The 27,626-nt window shown below is 36.4% G+C and overlaps 1 protein-coding gene across 3 annotated transcripts in view; it reads left to right on the top strand.

Moving 5' to 3' along the window:
- The window catches only part of clip2 (CAP-GLY domain containing linker protein 2), a 44,744-nt gene that overhangs the window by 7,251 nt on the left and 9,867 nt on the right, over nucleotides 1-27,626 (top strand). Inside the window, exons 3-10 of one of the 3 annotated variants that reach the window (XM_051893204.1) lie at nucleotides 6,348-6,865; nucleotides 17,720-17,844; nucleotides 20,434-20,647; nucleotides 20,827-21,024; nucleotides 21,162-21,265; nucleotides 22,450-22,510; nucleotides 25,152-25,196; nucleotides 26,603-27,568. In XM_051893204.1, the coding sequence (XP_051749164.1) occupies nucleotides 6,348-6,865; nucleotides 17,720-17,844; nucleotides 20,434-20,647; nucleotides 20,827-21,024; nucleotides 21,162-21,265; nucleotides 22,450-22,510; nucleotides 25,152-25,196; nucleotides 26,603-27,568 (2,231 nt within the window). Of the gene's footprint in view, nucleotides 1-6,347; nucleotides 6,866-17,719; nucleotides 17,845-20,433; nucleotides 20,648-20,826; nucleotides 21,025-21,161; nucleotides 21,266-22,449; nucleotides 22,511-23,043; nucleotides 23,149-25,151; nucleotides 25,197-26,602; nucleotides 27,569-27,626 lie in introns of all 3 variants that reach the window. The other 2 variants (XM_051893203.1, XM_051893205.1) reach the window with 2 other exon arrangements.

The raw sequence follows: 27,626 nt of genomic DNA, 5'->3' as shown, positions 1-27,626 counted from the left end.
CATTCTGATGTTTAGTTTGAGCACTAATTTTGTAAACTATACTAATGCATGAACCAGTTAACAATATAAACATCCTTTAAATGGTTCAATTTTGTTTTTTTTAAATCTATGTTTGACTCTCTGCTCATGTAAAATGGCATGTCAGCCGCCCACAGACTGTGGCTGTGTACACTCCCTAAACTAGAGTTTTCCCTGAAGATTTCTTACATATGCAGTCCAGGCACAGGAAATTAGTAGCATATTGATTCAGACACAGACACAAAATGTCTCGTCAGTAGCTTTCAACGTGTTTTTGGGCCAAAGAATTTTGTATGAAGTCTTTATGAATGCTTTGGTCAGTAGCAGTTTTGCTTTAAAATGGTGCCACATAGTTCTTTATTCTATTTTCGTAGTCTAGTTTCTCAACCTCAGACGGAGCACCACTGAATCATTTACACACTGTTTGATGGGTCATATAGACAAATGGCTAGAACTGGTGAAACTGCAAGTTCCAATCTGATTGGCTGGCTACAATGAAAATTAGCAAGTCAGGGGCTCACAGATCTTCATCAGTTCACCAGAAAAAGGTCAATTTGGACAAAATGATCTGATTTAGTCTGATCTCACATACTACTGTATCATCCAGAGCGATCTCATCATTTGAGTGGGAATTGAAGCTTGTATGCACTTGTAAATGGACATTTTCATTGCGGTCAGGCAACTGAGGGATGAAATTGATAGGACAAGAAGAACAGTCATTGCAGTTCATCATTCAATTTGACCTCTTCCATGAGATTTTTCATTTGACATCAGTGTTCATATTGACAAATCTGTGCATGTCAATATGGTTTAAACATTATGTAAAAAGATAGAATGATGATTGGTCATTTTGCATGTTCGTCAGATGGCAACTTCCTGTCTAAGTGGGCAGTTTGCGGCCAGAACACACAATGTGCACCATACTTTATTCAAATAATGTGACCCTTCCAAGTAGAATAGCCAAAATTTTTTTTTTTTTTTTTTTACCTAGTTTTATGAACACTCCCTCCATCTATCTTTGGTCGATCAAACAGATAGTCCCGCCCTCAAGTCAAACCATTGCTTGGGCCAATGATGCTGTGTTTGGCTGGTCTGGATGCTCAAGCAGAGCCGTGTTATGCTTTTTTCAGGGAATTAACCTATAAATTACATTAAAATTACTCTTGATTAAATTTGTACCTGCATATCAAACTGGGATAAGAAAAAAGGGCCATAAAAAAGTTACACACATTATGAATCCAAGGTTTTTTTTTTTTTGTTATCAGGAGATACTGTTCCATTTTGAACTGAGAAAAAGAGGGAGTGTTTGAGGTGAAGGAGTGATCAGGACACCACAGAGAGCTTGTGAGAAAGAAATTTGTGCGTGTGTGTGTGTGTGTGTTTGTGTGTGTGCGCAGGGGGCGGTTAAAGGCTGAGCTGGGGTCATTGTGTTAGCTTGTGTTGCTGAATGGTGGGATTGAGATGGTGGGAGGAGGAGTGCAAGCACAATACTGAAGTGAGGCTTGTGTTCTTCTCTTCTTCCTGCATCACTCCTTTTTCTTTTTTTCCCCCTGGCTGATCTACTGTTACCGTAGCAACGCAGCCACATGGGCAAGCAATGCACCAGAGCTTCTGCTCAAGCCCCGCAATGGGCCGGGACTTCCTGAATGGGCCTAGTTTTCTCTAACATAGCGTAGTGCTCGTGTACTCCTATTTTGAGTCCCGGCACATGCACAGACACACTCCTTTCGCTTATGTTTCACTGCACTGTGCTGAGTGTGCTTCACTGCTGCTCTATGTGTAATGGACATTTTGGATTGTGATGGGTCATCAGCTTGTGAAACAATGGACCAGCATGTGCAAAAAAACTGAGTGTAATACTTTCTAAGTTTAAATACAGCTCTGGAAAAAATTAAGAGACCAATGCAAAATTAGCAGTTTCTCTGGATTTACTATTTATATGTATGTGTTTGAGTAAAATGAACATTTTTGTTTTATTCTATGAACTATTAACAACATTTCTTTCAAATTTCATTTAGAGCATTTAATTGCATAAAATGACAAGTGGTCAAAATAACAAAAATGATGCCATGTTTTCAGACTTTGAATAATGCAAAGAAAACAAGTTTATATTCATTTTATACAACAGTTCATTCTGATTCTCGAATCTGATTGGCTGAGAGATCTTTCCAGCCATGCGATTATTCTACCAGTATCACCACGGGAACAGTTTCACCTTTTGAATCTCTCCGCTTTCAGCATTCTAACAGTGAGTGTCATGGTGGACGAGCAAACCCACCATATTTTTACAGATACTATTGTTATTGTGTCACAGAATGTAGATTTAAGAGTTTTTTTTTTAGTTGTAGTTCTTTAGACCCTTAAATATGCAATTTATATGTAAACATAGCGCCTATTTGAAAATTTGTTTAGATGCTTTCGGAGATGTGAGCTTCAGGCTGTCAGGAGCTGTTTAGCGCTCGTACCCACCAAGAACAGTTTCATCTCAGCTAGTCCTTCGGCAATTTGCCGCTGGCTCTAATGTAGATTGTGTTTAAACATGAGGTATAATTCAATTTGGGTATATCAAACGGGCAATCTTTGGTCTTATTAATCTATTACTTGTTCCAAAGCTAATAAATTTGGCTAAAGGGTTATATTAAATTCCATAACTTTATATTTACATTGAACTTAAACTACTAACTAGAGCGCTGCTCTTGTACTTTGACTGAACTGAACTGTTTGCTTGTTTATTTCCTATTGTACAACTTCTTATACTGTTGTAATAGCTATTGTTGTTAATTTAAATATTATTGTTCAATATATAAGATTTTATATAAATAACATGCCTTATTTGGTATTGAGAAAGGGTCCATTAGTAATTGTGATTTTGACTTCAGTGAAAGTTACAATAATACACCATTATTGTGTGGCAAAGACTCTTTGTGAGTGAGTCAGTCGCAAAGACTTTTATATTGAAAGGGACTAAAACGAGGATGTTGTTTTTACTTTTACAACGTCTTACAAGATGCAACTAACATGCATTGACTAGCGCTGTCATAGGAAATCCCCTTAAATGTTAAAAGGACAAAGATATCACTTTCCCCTAGCGGACATTCAAAATGATTTTGTCATTGGATATATGATTGACCTGAAGAATATCATCTAGATGCAGGTAATGCACTCGCATTTGAATATTTTTTAATAATTTTGGCAGTAGATGAACTGTTAAATGAGTGATCTTGAGATGAGTCCCAGGTGATTTTTATAAAATGTACTTTGAATGCTATCTTCTCAGTTTTTAAAAGATTAAGGCAATTATCAAAATTTGATACAATTTTTTAATTTTCCAACAAAATAATTTTTTTTCCAATTTTTGCATGATTTGTTACTTTTAATTACCCCTCAGCAGATCGCACCTAATATTAAAATGTGTAATATTTTTTTATATTGTAACAGTAATATTGATCACACAAACACATAATAAATGTTATAATAAAAATTACTCTGAAATTGTTTTGATTTGTCATGTTGTTGTATGATGAACAGATTTCATTTAAGCTTTTATTCACATAGAGACATTGATCAGCACAAATAGAGCACATCAATCATGGTAAACGGAAGCTCAAACATGCTTGCTTGACCCACGAGAACCAATGAAGTTTGTTCTTGTGCATTAAGCAAGTAAAGCTGAGTCTCCGCTGATCAGTAGTTTTTGTATTCTAGCCAGTTTTCTGGCAAAAAAGAAGATTTGTTTATATATTTCCATTTACAGCTGACGTTTACACATCTGCCTCTGTGTGGTAAACTACTGACCTCAATAATATTTGAGCAATGTCCAAAATTCTCAACGTAGACAGTCTGTCAGCTCTTTGGAGGCAGACCAGCCCAGTATTTTTACTCACCATTTCTAAACTACAGCAAATTAAATAAGGATGTTTTTTTTAACTGATAAGGAGCTTAAAATTTTATTCATATCAGAGATCTTTAAACCACCATGTTTAACAGTCAAAGAGCATGTTGGAGCAATTAAGACAAAAGCGGTCATTATCCCCTCCCCCCAGCACCAATACCACCCCACACGCATACACTGAGGTATAAAAGACTGACTGAACACATGCTAAATGAGCCGTGGCTCACACATCATCACTGTATCCTTCAAGCGGTATCGGGTAAGTGGCATGTGTCAAAAGCGGCACATGTGCAAGGCACCCAGGTTCATAAACTATTTCACTGCAAATCCCACTGACCCAGATTCGTTCATAAATTAGAGCGTTGCTCAGCCTTGCATGAAGTCTGCAGTGACATCCAGACATGAGCGAAATGATGGAAGTACTTATTTGATGCTAAGCTGCATAACTAGTGTTGACAACATATGCTGTGAAATACTGAGAACACTGTAAATTCTCAAAATGGACGTTTTTCGACATCCCTCATGTTATTTATCATGGACTTATCAATCTCCAGTTTTCAGTCAATAACACTTACACTGTTCCAAGTAAATATCCTTGTTTCTTCTAAAAATGTAAAATTACAGAAGTAAATACGTTGCGAAATGTGAATCATTTTAACATTTAAAACTTAAGATTTTCACTGAATATTGTATGGCAGGGATTGAAATCTTTGGGGTCCATTACAAAAAAATGCTGTGACAGTACTTTGGTACAGTGATGGTATCATCAGATGTTAATATACCATGGTACTTTTATTGTACCACAGCACTAATTGTTATTCATATACACTACTGTTTAAAAGTTCAACTTTTAAAGGGTTAGTTCACCCAAAAATGAAATTTCTGTCATTAGGTACTAACCCTCATGTCGTACCAAACCCGCAAGACCTTTGTTCATCTTCAGAACACAAATTAAGATATTTTTTGATGAAATCCGAGAGGTTTTTTTTTATCCACCATAGTCATAGAACCGTTGAACCACTGTAGTCACGTTGGCTGTTTTAACGATGTCTTTACTACTTTTCTGGACCTTGAATGTGAATATATATATATATATATATATATATATATATATATATATATATATATATATATATATATCTCTAAAAAAAAAAAAAAAAAAAAACTAATTTCATTCACAATATCTTAATTTGTGTCCCGAAAATGAACGAAGGTTTTACGGGTTTGGAACGACATGAGGGTGAGTATTTAATGACAGAAATTAAATTTTTTGGGTGAACTAACCCTTTAACTCAACTTTTTAAAAGATATTAATCATTTTATTCAGCAAGGATGCATTCATCAAAAGTGAGAAAGACATTTATAATGTTACAAAAATAGTATTTAAAATAAATGCTCTTCTTTTGAACTTTGAAATCAAAGATTCCTGGAAGAATGTAAAACTGTGAATGAAACTTTTCAACAATGAAGAATATGAAGAAATCTTTCTTGAGCAGCAAATCAGCATATTAGAATGATTTCTGAAGGATCATGTGACACTGAAGACTGGAGTAATGATGCTGAAAATTCAGATTTGCATCACAGATAAATTCAATGAATTGCATTTTAAAATATATTCAAACAGAACATGGTTATTTTAAATTGTAATAATATTTCACAACATAACTGTTTTACTGAATTTTTGATCAAATAAATGCAGGCTTGGTGAGAATAAGATACTTCTTTAAAAAAAAAAAAAAATCTTACCAACCCCAAACTTTTGAGCTGTAGTGTACATCAGTTTTTGAAGAATATCACACTATTAATACTATGGCTGACCAAGGAATGCTTTCTGGTTAAGCTAGTTAAAATGTCTGGTAGGGACACACCAACATCCTGTGATGGTGACCAGACCATCCCTAATTATGTCAAATCAAGCAAAAATCATGTTTAGCCTAATGCTTTTACAGTGGAAGCCTATGGGGCAAGCAATTTCAAAAACATTAAAATATATACTGTTATGGTAATATATCAAATAAACTGGAGATACAGAAACATGATACACAAGGATACAAGAAATGTACTGTTTATATGGCATGAACTCCACCCACAGTAATTACCTTGGTATCGCATAATTTGAAGATCATACACCAACCAGCAGTCCAGCCACTAAAAGGATGGTTTAGACAACTTTACATCTCAAATAAGACCCATTTTATTGTATGGCAGAAAGAATAGAAATACTTTAAAAAGTCTGAGCAACACAGAACCCTCCAGAATGCCTTGCCCTGTAGACCTCCATTGTAAGTCCATTATTGAAACAAATTTGTTTAACAAATAAAATGAGGCAGTTCTTTGGTAACTTTCTTTCATGACACTGATTATGTTGATTGAAGCTTTGTTTTATTGAACCTGGAATATTCCTTCTATTGAATTTTTTTCTGCTGTTTATCCACAGGTTGCCCCTACAAGCAGATGGCTCCCACCCCCAGCAGCAACGCCTCAGACAAGTCCAGCTCCAAAGCCTCTGAGGTTGGTGACGAGGTGGCTGGGGACTTTGTGGTCGGTGAACGTGTCTGGGTGAATGGTGTCAAGCCAGGAGTCATCGCCTATCTTGGAGAGACCCAGTTTTCCCCAGGACAGTGGGCTGGAGTGGTGCTGAATGACCTGGTTGGAAAAAATGACGGCTCTGTCAATGGAGTGCGTTACTTCGAGTGCCAGCCTTTGCAGGGCATCTTCACCAGGCCTTCCAAGCTCATGCGGCAGCCCATCGGGGATGTGGGTGATGAGCAGCAGCAGAATACACAGCTGCAGGGTGGTGCGGGAGCATCCGGTCAGCGTGTGGTCATGCCGCTCAGAGAAGGCATGCTCAACAGCTCCGTCAAAACCGGCAACGAGTCAGGATCCAACATGTCTGATAGTGGATCTGTGAAGAAAGGGGGAGAGAAGGACCTTAAGGTTGGAGATCGAGTGCTGGTGAGTGTTGAAGATTTTCAGTGAGTATAATCAAAGACTTTATATGAACCAAGACATATCACTCATTTCTATGAATAAGAGAAAGTGCAATGCGCGGAATGGTGGAATAAAGGTGCGGCCACATTTACCATTACTTGGCGACAATTCGTGGACGAAAATTCAATAGGAATCCGTGCACTCTGGCATTAGGTTTATTACGCTGCTGTCAATTTAAACGGGACCTATAATTCCCCTTTTACACACTTATTATAGCTTGTGTCCCTTTAAATGCAAATGAGCTGCTGCTCCCGGCATGCTTTCCAAAAGAGGGCGGAGCTTTAACGGCTCGTGCTTTGGTTGCTGAACAACAACAAAGCTGGAGAATCTCACGTAGTCCAAATGGCAAATGTCAGTTATGATGTTCAGCCTTACATTGTTCAAACCGGAGTCTGACACTGATGGAGAGACTCAGGAAGAAGTTACAACTTTTAGAATGCAACTGGTCATTTCTGAATGGTTAATAGATACATTTATGTAGTTATTGTAGACTAGCATGTGCCGTCATGTTAATCTTTTGTGCAAATCCAGCATTGAATTGACCCTCGTTTGTGAAGCAGTCCGGCGTACAATGACGGCATAGTAACAACACTCTACTACAACATCTCTCCCTCTTTTCTAAAGCAGCCCAACATGGCCTCACCCCCTTTGTTGTGTGTTCTCGGGGGCAGGGTTTATTTCAATTTTAGGGTTAGTGACGGGAAGAAGCTTGTTGTACTCACCTTGGAAGGCCTGTTGTAGAACAGTAAACAGCGAATTCTTTAAAAGAAAATATCTCCCTTTGCATTGTAACTTTGCAGATGTTGTTTACGCTCAAACAGCAACATTACACACTAACTAAAGTTAAAAAAGTGAAATCATAATTAACCACCCCTTTAAGACCGAATGTGCGGATCCAATGCACTGATGCATATCCGATATTTTCACAGCTGTTTACGTTCTAAGACATAACTGACTGTGTTTACGTGAATATTCTCCAAAATGGACATTTTGACATAATGTTCTGTGTATTTGTCCATTCAGACACGAAAGAGAGATTAATTCAGTACTTGTGTGCTGTAAGAGGTAGCTTTTTGTGTGCACGGCTGCGCGCTTCAGGTGTGTGCACACAGAAAACCGTACAGAATAGAGTTCTCTTTCATGTTGCCTATCTATCCATATGTCTGCTCTTCTCATTCTCCCACACGTTTACATTTTTGAATGTTTTATGCATTAAGCGTATGCCAACTCGTATCCCGCCAGGGAGATTCAAATGTGCGCATTTAGGACATCAGTTCTGACTGGATCTCTCCCAAATCGTCCCTCCCTAATATTTTCGTCTAGTTTTTGTTCATTGACGAAAGTGTCGATAGATTTTCGTCATAGTTTTTGTCATTCAAAACTGTTTTTTATTTAGTTATCGTCTCATTTTTGTCTGTGAAAAAATGACGTTGATGGAAAAAAAAAAGACAAATTATTCATCAACGAAAATTAACACTGGTTTGTGCCCTGCCTTCCACTGGCCCACTGTTTCCAGTCAGTCCAGTGAGATATAATGTATTAATAGTTCAAATTGTGTGCTGATGCATAATGTACTGCCATAGGATAAATCTTGTTTCCTGTGTGGATTGCATTTTTGTTGTCTATCTTGCAAGTCTTTGTTCGATCCAGCCTCATGAAAACACTGACATGGATGTCGAAGCCGGTAAATGTTGTTGGGGAAAACCTCTGTATAAAAAAAATCTTTAAATTGACAATCATACAGTTATATATATATAATTTTTTTTTTTTTTTTTTTTTTTTTTTTGCTCGCTGGTACATTTTAGTATGGTATTATCAATTTTAGATTTGCCTGTCCCTAAATGTCATGTGCTGTATAAAGCAAACTATTGTTCCGATCTGGCTGTGAACGACTAATGTGTGGCTTTCCTTAGATTCCTCATGTTAGGTAACAGATGCTGCCCAATAGCTGTCTGCTTGAGTATACAGTTGATTGGCTATGGGTCAAATTGCTTTCCATTTAGTATAGCACAGTCCTAAAGCCTTTCAGGCAGTCAATATTCTTAATCAGATGGGATTACTGCTCCATAAACCATCAGCCATTGATCTCAGCTATCTACTTGTTTGCCTGCTTCAATCCCAACTGACACTTGATTGGTTTGTTCGGTGATGAACACATCAGGGAGGATCCCCACACAGACACACGTCAGTTTCTAAAAATTGCGTACTTTTATTTCCCAGAGGCAGATTTTTATTAAAACCACCAGATTTAAAATTTGATTTCAATGTTTATTGTGAGAAAATGATTTATCTCAGTTTTAATTTTTTACATAAATTATAACTGTCCCTCTGGGGCTAATTTACTGTAACTGCATTTTTGTTGAGCTGAGCGAAGTCAAAGTTATTGACTATGGCATTCAAACATCCACTACAGATGCTGTCGGTAGAACATGGGTTGAATTTAATCTAGTATATTAGTGTTGTTGAACTTAAACATTAAATCCTGCTGGATAACCCTGTAGAATTGTGTACAAAAATATTTAGCATTTTGTATGAAATATAGATTTTTTTTAATATAATTTCAACACACTCACATCTGTTAAGTGGTATCCCAGTGTACAATATAAATGAACTGCATTAGAAAGATGTCAGATCCCTGTTGTTTCCCCCTACCACTGGTATCTTATTACCATGACTGTGCTATAGTGCATGAAGGACCTCTCAAAGTCAGTGCTTTTCCATTGTTTGCTCTCCCAAGACTTCCAAATGCACATGTGTGAAAACGATGCTCATGTATCAGCAATATGTGAGCCAGAGCCTAGGACCAGGACTCAACTGACCAGCTGACCTCAACATTGCCTTGTAGCACTTTCACCTCATAGCTCATACAGCAGGGCTAAACATGTCGCAATCCACACCAAATGGTGCACTCAACCTCCTTAAAATCCTTCCAATTTTTTTGACTCAAAATGCACCACTTTCAGCAATAAAAAAGCAAATTATCAATTTGATTTGCACTCATACAGATTTTTGTATCTGTAATAGTTTTATTTTACTAGTGAGAACTCATTTTTATTTGTATAGGAAGCACTTTTCCTGGTAGATAGCATCTGTTTGTCCAGACAATCTCTTATGTGTTATTTTAGTCGCCCTGGATAATAACCCTGGAAAATACCTTATAAAATACCTCTGCAAAATTGTTTAATTGATTCATTAATGTTTTTTTTTTTTTTTTAACCTCACCTCATAATGTAATCAAAATGTCTTAATCTCGAAAACTCAATCTTCTGGTGAAACAACAGACTTCTCTCTGGTGATGTATGTCGGATTTCTCAATCAACAACCAGTGAATTGAACCAAGTACACGCCCTACATTTTCTTTTCAAAAACCCTTTTACTCGCATGTAAATGTCACAATATGAAAGAAAAGATTTGTTGCAACTTGTGCTCAGTGTATGCCGGACTTCTCTAATGGACCCTTTACACAGACTGTGATGACGTGTTTCCACAGTTATTAACATCACAAATCTAGTCATTTTTTTTTAATATATTAAATTTTACCCTTTTTTTTTTTAATATGCATTTATAATGCTATATTTTGTGTAATATTACCTTGGCAGTGAATGACAAAAAACGGCTGAGGGAGTGACAGCAAATTTGACATCTTTCTCTTCTGACTGCTGTTATCAATCTCTCTATATTTTTCCCTCTCTTGGAAAGTTGCTATCATGGATTTTTTCTTTTGCTTTCAGAGCAAATGCAAATACAAAAAGTATATTTGCTGTTGTGGAAAGAAAGACATTGCTAACATGAACCAGCATGTTGCTTCTAGCATGTTTTATCACATTGCTAACATGTTCTAACACATTGTGTTGCTAGCGTTTTTTACCACATTGCTAGCATGAATCAGCATGTTGCTAGCATGTTTTATCACATTGCTAGTGTTATTTAACACTTTGCTAGCTTGAATTAGCATGTTGATAACGTTTAAGCACATTGCAAGCATGTTTTACCACATTGCTAGCATGGATTAGCACGTTGCTAGCATGAATTAGCACATCTGCCGTCTTTTCTTTACCCTGCACCCAAATATGCCTACTTCCCTCCTATGTAGTGTGCAAAAATACAGTACGCAAAAAGTAAAAAACAGTATTTTCTCAGCTTTTTGCTAATTAAAAAATTTTTTTTTTATTAAACTTACCCACATTCAAGTGTTGATTTATTTAAAAAAAAAAAAAAAAAAAAAAATGAATGAAGCTACTATATATATATATATATATATATATATATTTGAAAGCAGAGCCTCTGTTCTTTCTTTTGACATAATTTATGTTCACATATTCATACAACAAATATTTATAATTATATATTTTGGGGGCCTTGAAAGTTTTGTGAATATGATCAAAAATGCAGGCATTGGCTTGCAACTTAAAAATAAAACGCTGGCAGGGGAAGAGTTAAAAATTCAAACTCACATCAACACATTTGTTATGAAGTTGCCATCTCTCCTACATCCATTATAAAGTTAGTTAGCTTTTGAACCTCTTGAAAAGACCTGGAAGATGTCCATTTTGGATAATTTTTTATTTTTTATTTCAGAAGTATATTGACAGTCATAAAGCATTATATTTGTAGCCTGATTTAGAGAAGTTCTTCACGCTGATGTTATTGAGCAGACTTCTGAATTGTCTTAGTCAGTTCAGACAGTCCATCAAAGGAACTGTAAGGTGGTTCAAGCCACTGCCAAGTTGAGGCTTATGCTGACTGATCGTGGATCTGCAGTGTTGCGAGTGAGAGTGAGACATATTGAGAGAGGAGACGATCTGAGTCAGCTTTCTCCACTCCTCACAGCTCATCTCTGTGCTGTGCTCCTGTATTCTGCTGAATTTATAGTTCTTCTAACACCCAGAAGGTCTATTAGAGAATAGCTGCTCAAAGCCATATTGTTTTTAAGTGACTTAGAAGCTTTTGCCAAACGTGTATCTGACATATGTTCTCACAGTCATAAATTGCTGCTGTTTTGGTTTGAGACGTCAGCTGTTCCTATATGAAAAGCAGCAGTGAGATGACATGGTAAAGTAAATATTGCACATCTGGAACGTTCCCTCAGGAATGTTTGTGTTATCACCCTATCCACACTTGAGCGTACTGTGGCTCATCTGCCACGTCAGTTGCACAAACTGACTCCCTCACTGGCAGGAGAATGTGATGTGTCTGTCTGAATATATTCTCTTCCGGACGCTCTCCTTTCTAATGCCAAACCGCAGATGTCACAGGAGCAGAATGTCTCGCAGTGCTCAAAACACCACTTGATGAACCTGTGAAAACATAAACAGCTCTACTTAATTTCTAAGCTTTTGTTGATGTCATATGATCTGTGTATTTTAGAAGAATGATGAGGTCCCACAAACTGACAATAGGAAAAAAGGAATTTTGCTTTTCACATGAATAAATGCATTTGTTGGGCTCTTGTGTAGAAACACATTTGTTGGGCTCTTGTGTAGGTAGGGATTGGAATCATAAGAAATGTTACTGTTCTGATTACAATTACATTATTAATGTCCAATTACATTATTCTTTAAGTACTTTTCAGAGAATAATTTGCATGGTCACAAAAACCAAATGATTAAAATTTGTATATTTGTCACTCGTTTCATATTTTAGAAGAAATATAGCATTCTGCTAGCTTCCCTTGTGAAAAAGAAGTACACTTTAGCATACTTTTAACAAGAGTACTTTTTATGGAAATAATAAACTTAAGAGTGAATTGAAGAATGTAATATTGTTGGTAGGGCTGGGCGATACAGCTAAAAAAAATGATCACAATATAATGTTTTATATTGATCGGTATCGATAATTATTGAGAAAATTTTAGTAGAAAATTTTTTTTGAATTTAACCAATTTTTTTAATTAAGGCAAACAACAAATAATTTTTAAAACAAAGCAAAATAAAAGGTAAACAAATCTTTTTTTATATTTTATATGAAGATTACATAAATAAGTGTTAAAGAAACTTAGAGCTGCACAATTCTGGAGAAACTGAGAAACTTTTTTGTTTGTTTCAAATCAAGATCACAATTCTGAATGACAGCTAAACGAAAAAGTAATTTACTAGAGGTTCTGACAAAATATTAATTGCTGCAGTCTATTTTACAATTTTAAATATATTTGAATTAATTATTTAAAAAAAAAAAATCTGTTTGGATGTATGATTCAATGAATGTTTCATTACTGGATGAATCAGTGTATTTGAAAGAATCTGTTGAATGAAGATTCAACGTCAAATACATTTTTTTAACAGTCACTTGTCGCCACCTGGTGGTGAAACAATGTAATCGATTAATGCGTCATTTTTATTTTCAAGTTTCTTTCAAAAGCTGATTTGCTCTATTTTGATCGACAACATAGACTTTAGTTTTATCTGAACTATAAACTTTTATCTCAGTACATCTGTGATAACCTGAATATTTGTAGCACAGAAATAAAGATACCGTGTGATTGAAAACACTGTTTGTGCAGCTGTTAATACCGACATGACAACTGCTCTCTCAAGACGAACTTTGAAGTAGATCAACTGTAAGACGTAAGGAAACCATGAAACTGCCACACTGACGAGCTGACGTACTTTTTTATTCACAACCTCCTCGTCACTGGCAGGTACAGCACTCATTTTCATGTGTTTGTGTGTTTGATCTCACGTGGCGATTGCGCAACTGAACTCCACAGCAACTTGTTTGCGTGTCACTCGTTTTGCGTCATATAAGTGAAACAATATCGAGAGTTATATCGAACGTTTTTTCTATCGTTATCGATTAAGACGTACCGTCGATAAATATCGATACCGTTTTATCGCCCAGGCCTAATTGTTGGACACTTTACTGCATGCTATTTACAGTGAATGTAATGGGTTATAATGAAGAATGTGCTTCCATCCACATCCATCCATCATAAACATGCTCCACATGGCTCCGGGGGGTTAATAAAGGCCTTCTGAAGCGAAGCAATGTGTTTGTGTTTGTGTTAAAAAAAAAAAAAAAAAAACATATTTAACAAGTTATGAAGTAAAATATCTAACTTCCGCCAGACCGCCTTCCGTATTCTACTTACGAAGAAAGTGTAAAACTCTCATAGTTCAAAACGCTTACGCTAAGTCCTACGCCTTCCTTATTCAACTTAACTGACTCGATGCTAGTTTAGTTTTTTTCCGTGATTCGAATACGGAAGGTGGTCTGGCGTAAACCCTAGTCTCAGCTCAGACAGAATGCCCCACGCTCCAGTCTGGCGGAAGCTAGATATTTTACTTCATAACTTGTTAAATATGGACATTTGTTTTTTACACAAACGCATCGCTTCGCTTCAGAAGGCCTTTATTAACCCCCCGGAGCTGTGTGGAGTACACGTTTATGATGGATGGATGTGTATGGAAGCACTTTCTTCAGCTTGGGGTAATTATTATTTTTTTTTTTTTTTTTTTTTTGAAAGTGAACTAATCCTTTAAATTCAATTAGCTTAGCTTAACTAGAATGTTTTTGAGCCACTTGGGTAGGATATATATTATATGTAATTTCATAAAAAGTTCTATTGTCTTTTTAATATGGTTAAAGTTTACTGCCAACTGTACTGACAAGCGTTTATGATTAACTAAAATATACATTATTGAACTTGTATTTCATGTATTTAAATATATTTGTAATTACACATTTGTAATGATGAAGCTGCAATTATACACATTTAAAATGTATTAACTTTAATGTAATATCGAATAACACTACAGTTAAAATTATAATCAAGGACTTTGTGTTTTAGTATGTTAGAAGTGTACTTCTTTAAAGCACAACTAAAGATTATTACAGCAATTTAAAATGTACTTTAAAGTAAAATGTGTAATTTGACATTATTACAAATTGCACTTTTTAAAAGTGTACTGAATGATAGTTTGCTTTAAGTACACAAGTGGTCTTTTATTTCATCAATATTATATTATCTGCAAGTACAGTTTTTTTTTTTTTTTTAAATATACTTTTAACATTTGAAGTACACTACAAGTGCACATTTAGTACAATTTTACAGAGCTATGCTCAGAGCTATACCCACAATGTGGTCAAACTGATCCACACTGCAGCTTGTTATGGCCAAGAACCGCCCACTTAGACAAGATGAGACTGTATGACCAAAATATAAAGCAACCAACCACAGTTAATTTTGTTTTTACGTGCCATTTAAGGTGGATTAATTTGAAATTCGTCATACAATAATAAAAAATGAAGTGTGGGAGGGAAACGCTTAATGGTATGGTCTCTCCAAACAGTTGTACAAACAACACCTAAGAAAATGGCTGAAAATGTATATAGAACTTTTGTTTCCAGGTGAAATGATACAAACTGACTTCCTGTGGTGTGCAGAGGCCAGCCAATCATATTGGAACTTCTTCGTTCAACACTTCTAGTCTGCAATATGCATCAGACAGTCAGTTGAACAGACTGTGGGCGGAGCGTGGGGCATTCTGTCTCAGCTGAGACTAGGGTTTCCGCAAACTGAGAGCTTTGGCTTTTCGTTCCATTTAAGTAGAGACAGATTAAAACATAAAAGTAGACACAACTGTAGGGCACATATGTAAGCATGTATTTATGCATTTATGGTCCACTGTTTACATATCTCTTCCATCACACTCTCTGGGAATGGCTAAACCTCATACCCTCACGAAAAGCTGTGTATATCTTTGGCTGAGAGGAGTGGTAGATGTGTTTAGTTTTGTTCCAAAACAATTAATGTTTTTGATCCCCAAGCAAGCAAGTATGACTTTCATTAATTCTTTGTTTTATCTGTTGCTATTCCTTTAGTTATTGTAGTCATTATGTAGTGGCTCTAGGATTTTGACTTGGGATGGATGGATGGTTTGCTGCTTTCTCTTGTTCTGTTTTGCTGTGTCATGACTAAGCATCGCTAGAAAACCTTTTGGTATGAGACTGGTTGATAAGGAACAGTAAAATGGAACCCTTTGAAGAAACGTGCCTCAAGGTTCTGTACTAGGCCCATTTGAATTCTTCTTTGTCATGATAATTTTAGGTCAAGATTTAAAGATACATGTTACTAAAATATTAAATGTACCTATAATGAATGATTGACAAAAATACAGAACAGCTGCACAATACAAAGGCATTTTTGATGCATTCAAAACATTGTTTTGGAGAGGGTTTGTTTGATCGTTAAAATACATCATATTGGTCTTTCTTTAAAATGGAAAATCTGATCTTATTTTAGTTAACAATATTAAAGTGATTAAAGCCAGTATATATTGTTGTTGTTTTTGGGTCTGTTTTGGGTCAGATTTCTAGATTTTCAATCTTTTTAGTGTATTGTTTGGCCAGAATAGATTGCAAATACTGCAATATTAATCAATGATTTTTAGTATTTCTGCTGCCAATCTAAATTTAACAGAATCTATTACTTGGGTGAAACAGGTTCACATAAACTCTTAATATCCCAGTCATATGTAATAATGACCAAAATTAGTGAAGTAATTTCAGAGAAACAATGTACATGTTTTTAGTTTGTTTGTTTTTGGGATGATTTTATGGAGAGGTTGTGACTACGAAACAATGAGACTTTGAGACTCTAATTCAGTTTATGTTGCTATATGTCATGTTATGCATAATTTAGCAGTAAAGCTATGAATGTGACCTGCTTGGAACCAGAGCCTTTTCTTATAGCAGGTCTTATCTCTTTCATTGTGTTTGCTGTGATTGCATGTGTGTACGGTGTGTGAGAGAGAAATTATTTTTACAGTAATATGAGTGAATGCTTCTGAAGCACACAGAATGTGTGATATACACTTCCTTGTTAATGAAGCATACAATATGCTTTCTTATGTGTAGTTGTGCCATCACTAATGAATAGTCTGTGACCTCCTTTTTTCCCTAGTGCTGGGTTGATGAATGTAGGCCAGTTCAACCAGCACAACAGTCATTCCCAGTTGCATCTCAGCACCAGCTGGGAGAGTTTACTACTCTACACTGCTGACATGCAGTGAGACTACTTCTATCTACTTTCCTAGATGTAAAATTGTGTAGACAGACATTCAGTTGTAATAGACAAATATTTGGACATTTTAAGCGTAATATGCCAACTCGTGTTACTATGGAAGCTTGTTTCTGCCACTAAATAAAAAAATAAAAAAGGTAATTGTGACTTTTTAATCTCACAACTCTGACTTTTCTTCTCACAACTGCATTTGCGAGTTATATAGTCAGAATTGTGTTATATAAACTCGCAATTGCGTCTTAAAGAAAAAAACATCAGTCTTTTTTCCCTCACAATTGGACTTTATATCACGCAGTTCTGACTTTATATCACGCGTAATTCTGACTTCATAACTCACGATTGTGAGTTTATATCTCACAATTCTGGGAAAAAAGTCAGAATTGTGAGATATAAACTCGCAATTGCAAGAAAAGTCAGAATTGTGACATACAAAGTCGCAATTACCTTTATTTTTTTATTTCATGGCTGAAATAAGCTTCCATATATTACTGACCTCCTGAAGGTTCCAAAACTTTTCTATTTTCAAACTTCACATTATATGATTCCCTGTATGTGTGTATTTGTGTGTGTGAGTATGTATATGTATATATGTGTGTATATGTGTAGTTATATATAATCTTTTAGAATACACTGACTGATCAATTTTCAGTATTTTTTTTTTTTGTCTTTTTCTGTTGAGCATTTCAAGAGACCAGATCTCCGTACCTGTTTTGTTCTACTAAATAACTGTAATCACATTAAACCATGTGTCCATGTTGCCAGTATGTAACACTGAATCTACTCTGCTCTCTCCTCAGGTTGGCGGCACTAAAACAGGAGTTGTGCGTTATGTGGGGGAGACTGACTTTGCCAAGGGCGAGTGGTGTGGAGTGGAGCTGGATGAGCCATTAGGGAAAAACGATGGAGCTGTAGCTGGAACCAGGTACATAATTTGTCTTCCACTAACATGTCCTGTCTTTAGCAGCACCCTCAATAGCCTTTAACACTAATAGGTCTCAATGTTTCATACCTTTTTAAAAGAGGTTTGAAGACTATTTAGTATGTTAATATATCTCAGTTGTAGCATGGCCTACAACATGAAATAAAAATGGATCTGATTTATTTTCTTAAAGGGTTAGTTCACCCAAAAATGAAAATTTTGTCATTAATTACTCACCCACATGTCGTTCCAAACCCGTAAAACTTTCGTTCATCTTCAGACCATGAAGATTTTTCTGATGAAATCTGAGAACTTTCTGTCCCTCCATTGACGGTCTATGCAACTACCACTTTCAATCCCCAGAAAGGTAGTAAAGACATCATTAAAGTAATCCATGTGACTCCAGTGGTTTTACATCAAATTTATGAAGCGACGTGAGTGCTTAATTAGTGCAAAAAAACAAAAACAAACATAAAACTGAGGTTACACCACTGGAGTCACATGGATTACTTTAATGATGTCTTTACTACTTCTCTTGGCCTTGAAAGTGGTAGTTGTGTAGGCTGTAATAATTAATTAATGAGTGAATTTTCATTTTTGGGTGAACTATCCCTTTAATACATCCCAGGCATTTTCTAAAGCAAAAAATGTTTGTCTTCATAATCTTTCATCAATATCTAATAACTTTTTCTGCATTCTGATATTTAACTGCCAGTGTTCACCATCCAAACAATTCCTAATAGACAAACTCCCACCCTACAAAGTTTTTTTAGGGAAGTATTGTCAGATTACTGAAGTAAAATGGGTTGCGAATGCAGTTTCATGTTGACTTATAGTATTAAAATACAGGCCAGGTAATCTGCACATGTAGTGATTCACATGCTGAGCCAAGGTTAAACCTCTGCTGTCTTTTCACTGAAGAATGGGGATGGTTGAGTGCCAAACAGGAATAAACGGCTTCATGGATACTCATTAATTGTTGACATTTGGCCCAAGGCTGGATTTAGTAGATTATGTAGTTTGTTTTTATAAATGATGGCTTGACAGAGGCTGGACATCTGCCGGTGTTCAGTTTAGATGATAAGAAACATTTTCTAAGAGACAACAGTAATTTATAATAGACCTTTACCATTTAAAAGTTTGGGATTCATGCATTTTTTTTAAACTTTGAAAGAAGTCTCTTATGCTCACCAAGGCTGCATTTATTTGATCAAAAATACAGTAAAATCAGTAATATTGTGAAATATTATTACAATTTAGAAGAACTGTTTTCTATTTGAATATATTTTAAAATGTAATTTATTCCCATGATAGCAAAGCTGATTTTCAGCATCATTACTCCAGTCTTCAGTGTCACATGATCCTTCAGAAATCATTCTAATATGCTGATTTGCTGATTTTTTTTATTATCACTTTTGAAAACTGTACTGCTTAATATTTTTGTGGAAACCCTGATACATTTTTCTTTTTCAGAATTCTTTAATGAATTGAAAGTAAAAAACAAAAAACAAAAAAAAAAACACAGCATTTTATTTGAAATATGAATCTTTTGTAACATAAATGTATTTTGATCAATGTATTGTCCTTGCTGCATAAAAGTATTAATTTCTTAAAAAATCTCAGTATAATTTAGATACTATTATAGTTTTATTTTGTTTTAATTTTAAAGTTTTAGAAATTTAAATTTGTTTTTATATATATATATATATATATATATATATATATATGTATGTATATGTATATGTATATGTGTATATATATATATATATATATATATATATATATATATATATTTTAATAAATTTTATTTCCTTTTGAGTTATTTTAGTACATCAAGTTAAACTAAGTGAAAATGAGAAATGTTGCTTTGGCAACTAGCAAAAATAAAATACGTGAAAATAATATATTTTTACATTTTATTCCAGTTAACGTTTATTTTATTCCAAGTAACAAAAATGTTTTTATATAATTTATGTTTTAACTGTAATAGAGATGCACTGAAATGAAAATTCTGGGCCGAAACCAAAAATTCTGGATGCACTTAAATTAGCATTTGTTTTGTATAATTGCATTACTATTAGACTTTTTTAATGAAATTCAATAATTTTAATGATACTGAATTTAAAAAAGGCAGTAAAATAAAATAACCACACTTTTATTGAAAGTAACACTAAAATTGGACAAAAAAATATATTAATATTAAGATGAAAATATATTATTCTTTATTCAATTCTATGCAACAGAATCAGATTTAACAGATTTATTTTTTGACCAATTATCCAAATAATTATCCTATTATTACCCGAGCATGTGAGCAGAACGTAGCGTTGAACACTGAGGGGCGGGGCAGCATATATTTTTGGCTCATATTTTTGTCCGTTTTTCTCTTTCGGACAAAATCCTGAAAATAATTTTCGCCGGCCAAAATTTTGGTGCATCCCTAATAATACCCCTTGTGTGTATGTTGAAATTCTAAGGTTTCGGTAGGAAAAAATCATACAGATAACCATCTGCTCAGAGTGTTTTTTAATGTTCTATATGCTACCCTTGAATATACTGCTGTATGTGCTCATTCTCTCTGTCTCTTCTTAGATATTTTCAGTGCCCACCCAAGTTTGGCCTCTTTGCTCCGATCCACAAGGTGATTCGGATCGGCTTCCCATCCACCAGTCCAGCTAAAGCTAAGAAGAGCAAGCGTATGGCAATGGGTGTGTCGTCTCTGGCTCACAGCCCCTCCAGCTCCTCCATCAGCTCTGTCAGTTCTGTGGCCTCCAGCGTGGGGGGGCGACCCAGCCGCACTGGCCTGGTAAGACACTTTAAAATGCCAGTGCAAATCACATGTCTAATGTTGACATTTTGCAGCATTGCTTCCTGATGCCACTGTCATAATGTGTTTTATCACTTTATTTTTATCCTGGGGTAATATAATGCATTTTTTATTTCTTGATAAGAACCATTTAACTATTTAATATGAAATCCTTGCAGTTGACAGAGACGTCATCAAGGTACGCACGGAAGATCTCTGGGACCACGGCTCTGCAGGAGGCCCTGAAGGAGAAACAGCAGCACATAGAGCAGCTCTTGGCCGAGAGAGACCTGGAGCGGGCCGAGGTCGCCAAGGCAACCAGCCATATCTGCGAGGTGGAAAAAGAGCTGGCGGCGCTGAAGGCCCAACATCTGCAGGTGTGACTCGCACATATAAACATAACACTTATATGAGCATTTAATTTACTACATTTACGCACAAATACAAACATTTAACACCATATTCAAATGAATTTCTGAAGAACAAATGACCTTTTTTTTCTTATCTCATTCAGTATATAACAGAGGCCGAGAGCAACCTGCAGCAAGTCAAAGCCCAGCTGGCAAGCACCCAGAAAAGCAAAATGGATCTGGTCAATCAGCTTGAAGAAGAGAAAAGGTAAGAGTTTTTTTTTGAACATTGTATCCTCACATACATTGTATAGTTGCATCCTGACATTTGCTGTCATTATCAACCTAGTGTTATTGTGTCATTTTTCTTCGGTTAAAGGTCCATTAAGTATTTGTTTTTTAATAAAAACACATAAAAAGGTGCTGAAAAGCAGATGAGGGTGGGGTAAGCTGGGACTCTTCTTACTTAAGATGTCCTCTAGACAAAGAGAAATAACAGCCATTTCAGGATGCCACTCTCTGAAATTTGAAGAAAGCATCTGTATCAATAGTTCTTGACCGGGGGCCTCAGCAAACTTCTAAGGGGAAATATATTATTATTTATACAATTAATATTAATAATATTATTCATTAAATGAAATGGTCTTAATTAATTGAACTTTAAAATGTTAAAAAAAAAACATAACATGAAATCATATTTTTTCCCCCCCCTATATAACTGTTGTTTCTCATTGCATCCTGAGTTTGTTTATAAAAAAAAAAAAAAAAAAAGATTAAAAACAAGCAACTTTGTCATAATTGTAGCAGAAATATTGGCACTATTTGATACTACGTTTAAAATAAATATAAAATTGGAAAAACAATTTCCTAATGGACAGAAAAGTAAAAAAAAAAAAAAAAATCATTCTGAATATAAACAGGCAGGAAAAGGTGTAATATTCAGAGTGATTGAGTATTTCCTGTCCTCACCCCACAGCTTTTGGGAAAAATTCTTCATCTAATGGTTTGGCTGAAGATTATCCATTAATTTTTACATGGTTTTATACATTGGTAATAAAGTTTAACAGAAAGTTTAATTTGGCATGCAAAAAAAAAAAAAAGTTGTAGGACAAAAAATGCTTATCATTTTTCTCATGTTCTCTTAATTACAGCCAGCAGTATATGATGAGATATATAATTGTGCTCCATTAGCTAGATTACTGGGGCGACACAGCTTACTTTTTGCTGATACATCTTAGCCTACTCTTCACTCTTGTCATCGGTGATAAATACACCTGCAAATAGTCTATTTCTACAGTGGTGTTTGTTAATTAAATACTTTTGTTTTGGTGTGATGCTGCATTCACACCTATAGGTGTCAGCATAAAGTCCAATACTGCTTTATCTGCCAGCGAAACAAAAAAATACGTGAAGAATTCCCTGACACCTGGTGGTTATTGTGTGTTATGACAGGAAGGTGGAAGATCTTCAGTTCAGAGTTGAGGAAGAGTCCATTACCAAAGGAGACCTGGAGGTATCTGCCATTTTTACTGCCACTTTACTGGATGATGCTGTGTATTTTTTTTTTTTTTTTTTTTTTTTTTTTTTTAATTGGAGGATTTCTATTAAGAAAATAGAAAAGAAAATTGATGCTATTACCGAATTATATAATTGATAAAACATTTAAAATGTCTTTTCAAATGTTTTCGGTCCTCAAAAATCATGCGTTATGAATATTAGACATGATCTACGACCTTATGACAGTACGAAATGCTGAACAAACTTTACTTTTACAGTCTCATTTTCATTTACGAAAAATTAAATGCGGTGTCCACTCTGACTAAAATCTGTTTAAATATCAGAATAAATACATGTCCTTCCATCCAGCCCTTACTGTCGTGCTGAATAAAAAAACATACTCTGTCCTGCCTTTAAACTTTTTCACACTTTGGTATTGTGATTGGTGAATAGCTAAGACCTGTTAATCTTTTTCTCTGCTACCTATGTATGTCTTTTTTTCTCTTTCTCTCGTGTCTTTCCATTTCCCCCCTCTTTTTCTCTCTTTAGACTCAGACTAAACTGGAGCATGCCCGTATTCGGCAGCTCGAGCAGTGTCTGCATTTGGAAAAGTCTAAAGCAGAGCGGCTTCAGAAAGAGTTAGAGGAAAATATGGTAAACATGCAGGGAGTGGAAACACTGTAGCCATCTCTCCCATTGCCATGTTTCTGCCCCTTTATTAGAGCCCATGTCTATGGGCCTCCACTGCTTGTGCTTGATTGACCAGGCCTGGGATCTCCATCATTCACCAAAAGCTCTAATATACATACTTATTTGATCTGACGTGTTTGTTAGGGCTGTTAAAGTTAATTTGTCCAACTCATTAGATATATTTTAACTAAGCAAGTGGATCAGAAAAGATCGGATATTTCAGTCTTGGGTAGATTTGGATCAAATTTAATCTCACCCATTTTTATTTGCATTTACATTGTCAAATGAATTGGAATTTACTTCAGCTCTGATCAGAAACTGCAATGCTGTAAAACCCCAGAGTCATGAGTGTTGGAGATCTTTGTCTGTTCTCTTGTGGGGCACCACTGCTCCTGATAGCCAGCAACTGCTTTCACCTTTCATTTGCAAAATATTTTTTCATGTCTGTCTTTTTCTGGTTCTCTAAGCATCTGCCTGAGACCTTCCGGTGGAGCTGAGAAGTGATCTTTGCAGTGATCTCATTTCCCCACATCAACGTTCATATTATTTTTTTTAGATGCTGAAATATAGCCTCCAGCCTCTGAAAGGGTTGTGATAAAACTCCCTCTGACACTTTGGCTTTGTATTTGTAGCCCTTATTTTTCTATAATTAGACGTAGTTGCTAAGGCATCACTGTTATCATTGGTCATAGATATTATTCCTCTTCTGCCCAAAATTTTTGCACATAAATCATCCCACACAATTTGTGCTTCACTCTGTGCTGGATACAGGAATGTCTTGGAGATGTGTGGTTGAACTCCAACCACTATAGCAACACCCTGGTGACCACCCAGAACAACCTAGCAATGCCCTAGTGACCACCCAGAAATCCCAGAAATGCCCTAATGACTACTACTAACACCCTAACAGAACCCTAGTAACGCCCTAATGACCACTACCTACACCCTAGCAGAACCCTAGCATCACCCAAAACACCTTAGCAACTACCTAGCTACATCCAAGCAAGAACACAGAACACCATAGAAAACACCCAGAAACCCTCACAACTGCCTAGCAATGCTTTATTGACCACCCAGAAATCCCAAGAAATGAACTAGTCACTAATACCAACCCCTTAACAGAACCCTAGTAACACCCCAGTGACCACTACAAACACCCTAACAGAATCCCAGTGACCATCCAGAACACTTTAGCAATGCTTAACCACTCAGAACAGCCTAGTAAGAACCTAGTGATCACCCAAAATACCTTAGCAACTACCTAGCTACATCCAAGCAAGCACACAGAACACCCTAGAAAACACCCAGAACACCCTCACAACTGCCTAGCAATGCCCTAGTGACCACCCAGAAATTCCAAGAAATGCCCCAGTGACTACTACAAAAACCCTAACAGAACCCTAGTAACACCCTAGTGACCACTACCAATTCCCCAGCTGCCTAGGTACATCCAAGCGAGTATGCAATGCCCGAGCTACCAACTAGAAGACTCTAAACACCCTAGCAACTGACTAGCAATGCCCTTGCAAACATCCAGAAGACCCTCACAACAGTCTATCAATGCCCTAGCAACTACCCAGAAAACCCAAGAAATGCCTAAGTGACCATAGGGAAACACTCTAACAGCACCTTATTGTCCATCCAAAACCACCCTAGCAGCATCTTAGAAAATGCCCAGAACACCCTCACAACTGTCTAACAACACACTAGCTTCCAAACAGAAAACCCTAACAGTCACCAACCAATGCCTAGCGATGTCCTAGGAACCACCTGTGACACCCTAGCAACACCCTGACAACCACTAACAAAATTCTAGCATTGTGGTGGAAGTTTTGCGTGGGGAAGCACCACACACATTTACTTCAGTAAATGTAAAAGTCTCATTTTGGCTGTCCTTGTGAATAATGGTGAGTGAATCCAGCACAGTATAGGCACTCTAATCAACAGGATTTCACATTTATCAACAGGTCAGAGGCAGGTTCCAGCCAGCACCCATGAGGCTGAGTGTCAAGGTGATATAAAGGGAGTAACACACTGTGTGGTTTTCAGAGTGACCTTCTACTTTAATGATGAACTTTATATTTAGATGTGTGCTCCTCTCACTTCTCTCTTGTGGTTTGAGACTTCATCTATGAACTCTTGTAGTATTATCTGATCTCTGATAACCTCTAATGATAATTTCCTTAGAAATATCAAATTTTCAGATGACTCCAAAATGACTAACATTAATATTTGGTGTGCTCCTATGAAATGAAAAACATCTTGAAATATATTTTCTTCTGAATCATAGTAGTAATTGCCTGTGTTCCTTTGGACTTGCTGTGTGCTGTGCCATTTCATATTTGCCTGGCTTCTTCTTGATGGACCGATTGAGGAAGGCTTGCTTGGGCTTGATTTCCACAGGAATGCTGGTGTAGTTTCTTAGGTTGCACTATATCTGCTTCTTTGCACATGCAAGAGCCATTTTTTCAAGAAATGGTCATTCACTGAAATGTTTGCAGGCCAAGCAAAATGCTTTGTTTGCTTCCCATGCCTGTAATGCCTTCCGGTTGCAAATCTCTAGTGGGCAACTCCCTAAGATTTTTCATTCAAATGTTTATTTAGGGATGCACAATATATAAACATTGGGTTTTACAGATAGCTAATATAATGGCTTTTTTTTAAACAATGTTATATATATATATATATATATATATATATATATATTATATAAAGACACTCATATTATCAGCTTCTAGTATAATAATAATAATAATAATAATGTTTAATTATTATTATTATTATTATAAACAGTTCTCAGTAGTCTACTATAATTAAAAAAATCTCATTTATCATTTTATAAATTATAAAAATTTAAAATTTAAATTTTAAATTTTACAATTTAAATTGTAAAGTGCATTTGTAACTGTGCATCATGGAAGTATTTTGTATTTTAATGAAAAAAAAAAAAAAATCATTGTGTCTGGACAGGATTACTTCCATTACAATATTACAGAATTACTTTTATATTACAGTTATGAGAATTGTGTTTTATTGAGTTATGTTTAAGTGTCATTCAAATCATGTCAGAGTGCATACAATTTTAATGACCCTAAAATGATCATTTCCTCATTTTTTTTTTTAGGACCTGTACAGGTTTACTCCATATTGGCTAATACAGTTCCTAGTATATATTGTGCGTCCCTAGTTTAGTTGTTTATATTGTTATTTTCATCACCATTTTGTTATTAATAGGATTTTTCAATTAGATGTAATAATAACAAAACACTTCACTCTGTTTAGAATTACTAATTAAAACCTAAGACTGGGGTCAAAGGTCTTAAATCTTTTGAGAGTTGCCCCTGAGCAGAAGAACTGGAGGTTCTGGCATATAAACGGTGGAAGATGCAAGATTTATGACCCTCTCTCTGTCCTCTAGCAAACTACAGTTGAGGAGAAGAGTCGGGTTATGCAGCTGGAAGAGGAACTGGCCCTGCGCAAGGCTGAGTTCGAGGAGCTCAAGGTTCGGGTTCAGAGGAGCTCCTCCGGCCCAGGCACAGATGCTGGAGACAGTGGGCCAGGCGTAATTTCCGAGACTCTGGTCTTGCGGGAACAGCTTCTCTCTGCAGGCCGCGAACGCCGCGAAGAGAGCAGCCAGTTGCGTGAGAGGTACGAGGCATCCCTGAGCACCAGCCAGAAAGAAGTTGAGCGCCTTAAAGCCACCACAGAACGTCAGGGCCAAGAGATCTCCGACCTGAAGCAAAGACTTCAGCAGGCCACTCGTGAAAACATGGAAATGATGGACAGCTGGAAAGACAAGCTTGACGCTTTGGTTGGAGACCATCACCGTGCTCTAGAGGAACTAAAAGCCTCATTAACAGGCAGCCGTGGGGCCAGTGAGGGCAACGGAGGAGAGGGTGAAGGAACCACACCTGAGATGAGAGCAGCTCTGGAGAGCTTAAAGATGGAACAGCAACTGGAGTTAGAGAACTTGAAGGCCAAGCATGAGATTGATGCTGCCGTGATGGCAAAAGAGCGTGAAGACCTACGTGCCCGACTTCAGGATCTGCGGGACCAGCTAGAGGAGAGCGAGCAGAACTGGAAGATCCAGGTGGAAACCAAGAGCAACCAGCATACTCTGGAGATCAAAGAGGTTTTAGAGAAGCTCCAAAGGGCTGAGTTGAGGATCAGCGAGCTGGATAAGTCTCATGAAGAGCATGAGAATGCCACCCTGCTTCTCAAAGAGCAGCTGGAGCTGGCTGAGAAGAAGATGGTAGATTATGAAGCCCTGCAGAAGGCTGAAGCTCAGAGCCGAGCAGAGATCCTCTCTCTGCAGGAGAAGCTGAGGGTCAGTGAGAACCGACTACAAGCTGTGGAGGCAGATCACACCACCCAGGATGTTAATGTTAGTGACCTCTGGGACAGTACCCCATTTTTTTACGATTCTTGATATCTAAAAATGT

This window comes from Ctenopharyngodon idella, chromosome 5 (genome assembly GCF_019924925.1).
Source record: "Ctenopharyngodon idella isolate HZGC_01 chromosome 5, HZGC01, whole genome shotgun sequence".
NCBI classification, from domain to species: Eukaryota; Metazoa; Chordata; class Actinopteri; order Cypriniformes; family Xenocyprididae; genus Ctenopharyngodon; species Ctenopharyngodon idella.
This window is presented reverse-complemented; position numbering and strand designations above follow the sequence as displayed.